Raw genomic sequence first — 7354 nt, forward strand, 5'->3', positions numbered from 1 at the left:
TGAATAATTAATGCTACTATAAGCAAAAATAGATCTTAAGTTTCCATTTTCTTTAAACTGGTAGAAAGTACTTGTGTATATACAAAAACAAAATGAGCCTGTGAGCTTCTTATTCTGGGCACCCCCTGAGAGGGATCCAATCGCATCCCCCCCAACTTCTCCCGCATCATTCTGCACATGCACAGGAGGACGCCGCCAGAGGGACTTCTTTTTGGGTGTTAAATCCAGCAGTACCTCTATCTGAGGCTATCGCAAAGGACAAGTCTTATCAGGAGAGCTGTCTTTTGTGATTTTAATCGCATTTCTAAGTACATACTGGGGTAAGTAACCCCCCGTATGTACCCGATAGATAGATAGATAGATAGATAGATAGATAGATAGATAGATAGATAGATAGATAGATAGATATGGTTGGATAGATAGATAGATGGATAGATAGAGATGGATGGATATAGATGGATAGAGACATAAAATAAGAGGAACCAACTGAAGTATTGCAAAAAATGTAATTGCTGTGTCGAACGAGGGTAAATAATGTATACTGTATGTAAATGGTGACCTAAATAATTTATAGCTGTGCTCCAACCTCGCCCCTGCTGTATACCCGGGTTGTGAGGCCACGAATGGGTTACCTACTATTAATGATCGCCTAAATGAGCCCTCCCTGAGCAGCAGACTGCAGTACAATATCGGCGGAAGGCGGAACCGCGCCGGCCGCAGACGGGATCGCGCAGCTGTGCCCGAGCCGCGTCCCCCGCTCTCTATCTCTCTCTCTGCCTCCCGCAGCATCAGGCATCCTGCAGCCTGTGTCCTCGCTGCTGCTATGTGCGCCCGGCCAGGAGCCCTAGCCGACAGCCCGACCCCCATCATCACTCCACCTGCAGCCCCCTCTCTGCAGGGAGCTCCAGCCCGTAGACCCATCGCCCTGCAGGGGGAGGCGATGCCGGGCAGCAGCCGAGCAACTTCTTCCATCTCAGGACGATAAAGACATCAGCAAACCGGGAATCAGCGATAAGATTTCAAGGTGACTACTACTGTACATTCTGAAATGATCATTGTATACAATGTATAGTGCCTCCCCCACCCCCTCTGCTACACGGGGGGCTCATGCATGCTGTCTCTGTACCTCATCCTATTTTCATGGTTCTATTCAATTGCTTGCCTCTGCCTAAAATCTGCACCATTCATGCAATTAATGGTGCTTTGCTATCTTATGTATTTTGAGGGTTATTAAGAGAGAGAGGATGCTAAAAAAAAAACTAAAATGCACAAAATGGCAAGTGTCCCTTATTAACTTACAGATTTCCTATCTATCTATCTATCTATCTATCTATCTATCTATCTATCTATCTATCTATCTATCTATCTATCTATCTACACACACACACACACCACTTCATATATAGGTTTAGGTCCCATTATTAAAATCTCTGGAATCTAAACTTCTTTAGAATCTTTTGAATAAATGTCACGTTGTTTGTCTTTATATATATATATATATATATATATATATATATATATTTTTTTTTTTTTTTTTTTTTCTGCTATGTCCAATTATTTTGTCATTCATTATTTTTGCCATACACACGCCAAGTTTGACAGCTAGAGTGAATCATTGCATGCTACGATTCTACACTGCTCTCCCATGGTGTATTAAAGCCCTGTCTTTTCTATTGAAGAAGGTTAAAATGAATGAAGATATGAAGGTTAATATAAGCTGGCTGCCTCAGGATCATATAGATGCCAGTTCTCCGGAGAATATCACAGCAGCAGACTCCTCCCTGATTCCTGTGCTAGAGCCAGAGCTCATAGTAAACCCATGGGATATTGTCCTGTGCACATCAGGAACCCTAATCTCCTGTGAAAATGCTATCGTGGTCCTCATTATCTTCCATAATCCGAGCCTGCGCGCCCCCATGTTCCTCCTCATAGGAAGCTTGGCACTGGCAGACCTCTTAGCAGGTGTCGGACTGATCGTCAATTTTATTTTCGCCTATCTCCTGCAATCGGAAGCTGCAAAGCTGGTCACAGTGGGACTGATCGCTGCCTCTTTTTGTGCCTCTGTGTGCAGCTTGTTGGCCATCACCGTTGACCGTTACCTATCGCTCTATTATGCTTTGACGTATAACTCGGAGAGGACAGTCACCTTCACGTACGTCATGCTTATTTTTCTGTGGGGAGCGTCTACGTGCGTTGGACTGCTGCCCATAATGGGCTGGAATTGCCTTAGGGATGAATCCACATGTAGCGTCATTAGGCCGCTGACGAAAAATAACGCTGCCGCCCTCTCTGTTTCCTTTTTGCTTATGTTTGCACTCATGCTCCAGTTGTACATTCAGATCTGTAAAATTGTTATGAGGCACGCTCATCAGATCGCCTTACAGCATCATTTTCTGGCAACTTCGCACTACGTCACCACTCGCAAAGGAGTATCTACCTTGGCCATTATACTGGGGACATTTGCCGCCTGTTGGATGCCTTTCACCCTTTATTCGCTGATAGCAGATTACACCTACCCTTCGATCTACACTTACGCCACCCTGCTGCCGGCCACTTACAACTCCATCATCAATCCTGTCATTTATGCGTTCCGGAACCAAGAAATCCAGAAAGCCCTTTGGATGATCTGCTGTGGTTGTATCCCGCCTAGTTTGTCGCAGAGGGCCAGGTCGCCCAGTGACGTGTGATTAGTTATACGTTCAGCTGGAAGTAGTTGGTGCTCTTGTGACAGGTGGAGTGTTCATTTGAAATAAAAATAAAAAAATCACTACGTTTTAAATCCACTGGAGGATTGATGTGCTCGCTATCACTTGGACGTGGCATTAAAGTGATCAGTCCATTTCATAAATGGAAATCAATTTATTTATAAGGTCAAAGCGCTGTTGTGCAATATCTATTTAAAATTTCTAAAAGAGCTAATGTAAAACTGGAGGTGTCGTTTACTCAGGGTATGTGGTTTTGAGAATGGTAAAAAAAAAAAAATCCATGTATTCCTGTGCGTAACTACTGTACTGTATTAATATACAGAGATTATAAACACATCACTTTTCTAATCTTGCTTCTTCAGCCATCCTTGGAAGCTAACTCCCATCATCAATGAACTAATGATGCAAGAGGGACAGTGTTGAACCCTTCCCCTGTTAGAATAATCCTGTTGAGCCAGAAATTAGCTTCAAGATCCAATCCCACTTAGAAGATTTATATGGTATATCAATTATAATGTAAATATTACCCAGCACTTTTTGTAAATGTTTGTTATCGTCAAACGTAAATTATGTTCTATAGATTATCTTTTCTTTAATTCCGGAATGCCAAAATCAGAATAGCACAAATACATTTATATAGAAAGATCTTTACCTATTTTCTTTTAAAATTGTATGCATCAATGATCAGTTAAAATTAAAAGTCCGGCTTTTAAAGGCTGGTAAAAAAATAAAAATATGGAACTGATTAGAGGCTAGATGGGGCCTTCTAAATGGGACTGAATCTTTTATTGTGATAGGACTCGGGAGAATGTATGTCATATAGAGTAACCGAATCTATCATGGTTCTGCCTTGTGTTATATTTAAGGCATATTCAGTGTTTTAGGAATTCTGAGTGTAAACTGAGAGGTAACAAACCCGGAAGTGAACCCCTTAATTCCTGGATCACCCCGACAGCTGCTATGCTCTGATTTTAAAATAGTCGCACTATGGCATATGAAGAAAGGGCATCCAAAATGACAAATTCTTCCAATCTATTCCAGGAAATGTTTTGCAATAAGTAACTAATGAAGAATAGGCTCTGACATCCTGGAGATAATGTACATCTTTGCTAGGCCACGAGGGATTAAAATACACCTGCGCGGCTGGTCTCATTTCCGAGGTGGTAATTGGAACTGTGCAGTGAAAATAGAAATTGTGACTCAGTAAGGTGTATGTGATAGTAACTGTTTCACCGCTGGAAGTGGTAATTGTGCAAGTCATTGCATTTCGATCTGAAACCATTGAATGCTTTTTGATAAGTAGGGTTAAACATTTCTCATTTAGTGATGCTGTATTGATGAATGTGGGTTGATTTGATACTCGCTTGTTAAAGTGTCCTTTTTTTTAACTGAGCCTTCCTAAAAAAAAAACAACAACCTTTGAAGGACCATTAGAAACGACGAGTCCTCTCCTTCTTCTTCCATATTCAGCTGCTATCAGCCGCAAAGTAGGACCAAATAAACGGATCAGGACTTAACCATGTCGCTCTTCCATAGTAGAAAATATATGCGCTGTATGGGAATTTCTAAAAGGATTTATCAAATGTGACAATTGGACTGTGTCTTCTTAGCATGTTTTCTGTTTTGCAGAGGAACGATTCTTTAAGGTGCCATTTTGTCAATTATTAGTCTCTCTAATAGATGCCATTGTTGCAGGGACATACAGTACTAATGTACTAACATAGTGCAAGCCTGAAGCAAAGGCAGCATCAGTAGCACCTTGGTTGTCAGAGGAGAGTCCGTTGCAGCTATTTCAATGTTTTATTTGGGGAATCTTGCAAATCACGATTTTTAAACACCTCAATGGGTGCTGTACATGTAACTTTTCTTAATGTATTTTTTTATGACTAGAGCTATTTTATTTTGTTTCTTGCTCCAGATATGTTTTTAGTGTTTGCACTGAGTGGGTCCATCAGTTTTTACATGTCCCAACCTAATACCTCCTTCACCCTATAGCAGGCAACATTATTGTTTAAACGAGAGATTTTGGCATTTTTGTAATTGCTCTATACCCCCACCCCCACAAACATACATACAAACATGGGCATAACTACCACAGGTGCAGCTGTTTAGGGTCCCAGAGCTGAGGGGGGCCCATCTTCCTTGTCAATGTTACATGTGTTCTTTACATTTCTCACCATTGGGTGGTACATAGGGGCCTTTACAAACTTTTGGTATGGGGCCTTTAAATACCTAGTGACGCCCATACATACATTCATGACCGCCACTCCTCTCCAGCATAGGTGCCAATGGAACCTCTGTGGTTTCTCACTTTTATATCCAGGGAAACTCTGAATGACTACCGTTCTCAGTGCAGATATCAATACAGCTGGTTTATTTATTTGGTCGTCTGCTGATATATTTGTGGTAAGCGCTGTATTCATTTTAAATTCTTCAGGGCAACAAGTGTCAGAGATCTTTCGCTTCCAAAGGAGGTAGGACAAAGATTCTCCTTGGAAATAAAAAAATGTACCTGGAAATAATTTAACATGATGGAAATGGCAATGATATACTATCATACCACTCACCAGTCACAAATTTTAAGGAACCGTCCCAAATTAAGAGGACTGTTACATCAGTCGGCATCTTTGCCATCTTTTGTAGGAATGTCTTTTGTAACCATTGTGAGTGGGTGCCTGTGCACCAGAGGGGGGAGTGGAGGAGGCTCTTTCCTCGATTTTAACCAAGACCAATGTTGGAAGGTATAACCCCCAGCAATGTGTAAATAGACACATAAATGCTAAAATTGGTTTGGATGCTCAGGGGTTACTTCATATATTGTTCTTGCACTATTTTCTGTTAAATACATTCTATTAATTGAACTCAACGAATTTACTAGCTGTCCGTTCTTTGGAAAATCATATATGGTCCCCCTAATTACTTGGCAAATTCTCTGGGACACCTAATCCTTCTTGATACATTGGGGCAGATTCAATTAGCTTTGAGTTGGCTGAAAAAATTGCTTAACGCGGTTCAATAACACATGGGCGCAAAATGTTTATCCAATTGGAATAGCAGTGGTAAGCTCACGCAGGTAAGAGTAAATTAATTTTAATTTACATCACCTGAGTATGTGAATATTAGGGAACAATCTTTATTTTCTGGTAAAAATGTTGGTCTACAATTAAATTGCAAAATTTGGCCAATAATGACATGTCCTTGCTCAGATCATTTTATTTAAAAAAAAAACTGAGAAAATCTGTTTAATTATGTTGGACATATATGTTGGGGTGTTGTATTGACAAAATAGGGGCTTTTGAACTTGAATATGGGAGTTACAAGTATTTTTCCTAATAGTTCAAAAACAATGGAAAACCACATCACAGACATTTTTCTGCCCCCAAAAATAATGTAGAGGCTTTAATTTAGTGAAAACACCTGCATTCTATTATTTTTTATTTTTATTTTTTTAAAAGGTAAACATTAGCCTTTTGACACCTTTTAAGAACCTCAAAAACTTTGATTATGCCCACTTCTAGCTGTCTAAACTGTTATCAAATGTTATTTGCCACTTTTCTGGGGTTCAGGTTGCTTTCCCCACTTTTTCATGTACTTCCAACAGTTTGCGCACTAGAATATTCGTGCGGCTGCTGCAATAAGCATTTTCTAATCGAAAAGTGCGGGTCATGGGAGCGAGCATGCTGAAAATAGCCCGCTAAATGCGAGTTAAGTTGAGCAGCTATAAAATGTTATCTTTCTGCGGTTAATTGAATTTACATCATCCAGAGTGTGGTAAGAGTGACTGCAAAGAGGGATGTGAAATTCTTATTCATTTATTTTTATAATCCTATTTTACGTATCACAGTTTATGTTGAACAGATATGTGAAAACTGCTTTGAGATACGTACAGTAAAAGTTATTCCTACTAGCCTTAAAAATATTTAGTAATGTCTTTCAAGTGCAAAAAATGTTCTAAATATAACAAATGCAAAAAAAAAAAATCATATAGAAAAATCAATTCATGTGTTAAAAACATTTTGGTAAATTATATTGACCATTGCATTCTACCTACACATTGTGCTTGCATAAGTATTTGAGGCATTGTTAAAAAAAAAAAAAAATCCTATTTTGCTGTTCTGTTCTCTGTGTTGCCAAAAACCCGTTTGTGGTCATCGTGTCCTTTAGCAATATTTAAACACAAGATTCAGAGCAGGACTGAATGTGACAGACGTTTCTCGTGATAGTGTCCAGAACCAGGAAAATGTCTAATTGTATTTCCATATTTACTTGCTGGAGCTTTTAGATCTTGACATCCCTGACATATATTTTACGAGATTGTATTCGTTTTTTATACTTATTTGTCATAATTCCGGTTGTGTTTTTCACTATGTTTTAACACCTGTTTGTCAAGAGATAATAAATGGCAAAATGGACATCTCAGCAGGTGTGTCTCAAAATAGAGAATCTCTGACTTTGCTGATTGTGTCACAAACTGTTTCTAGGGCAATAGACTAATTTGTAGACTAGACGGGTCATTTGCAAATGGCTAAAAAATGTGGACATGCAACATACAGTATATAACTCCTTCCATCAGGCATGTAATGCTCTGCTCCTGGATTAATCTATGATTGCAAACACTTGTATTAATCACACGTCTCATCAGTTAGTTA

General features: G+C 39.5%; 1 protein-coding gene across 1 annotated transcript; it reads left to right on the top strand.

Annotated features, from left to right (window-relative positions):
- Window positions 1-694: 694 nt before the first annotated feature.
- Window positions 695-7120, top strand: GPR12 (G protein-coupled receptor 12). Its single transcript, XM_088460281.1, has 2 exons — window positions 695-1024; window positions 1680-7120. Exon 2 carries the CDS (start codon window positions 1689-1691, stop codon window positions 2685-2687), a length of 999 nt encoding a protein of 332 aa, XP_088316407.1. The 5' UTR covers window positions 695-1024; window positions 1680-1688; the 3' UTR covers window positions 2688-7120.
- Window positions 7121-7354: the final 234 nt, after the last annotated feature.

The sequence above is a fragment of the Taudactylus pleione genome, unplaced genomic scaffold, assembly GCF_031769625.1.
Source record: "Taudactylus pleione unplaced genomic scaffold, aTauple2 ptg000043l, whole genome shotgun sequence".
Classification (NCBI taxonomy): domain Eukaryota; kingdom Metazoa; phylum Chordata; class Amphibia; order Anura; family Myobatrachidae; genus Taudactylus; species Taudactylus pleione.

Excerpts from the sequence above, each read along its gene's own strand:
- GPR12 (XM_088460281.1), top strand. The coding sequence starts at position 1,689 with ATGAATGAAGATATGAAGGTTAATATAAGCTGGCTGCCTCAGGATCAT.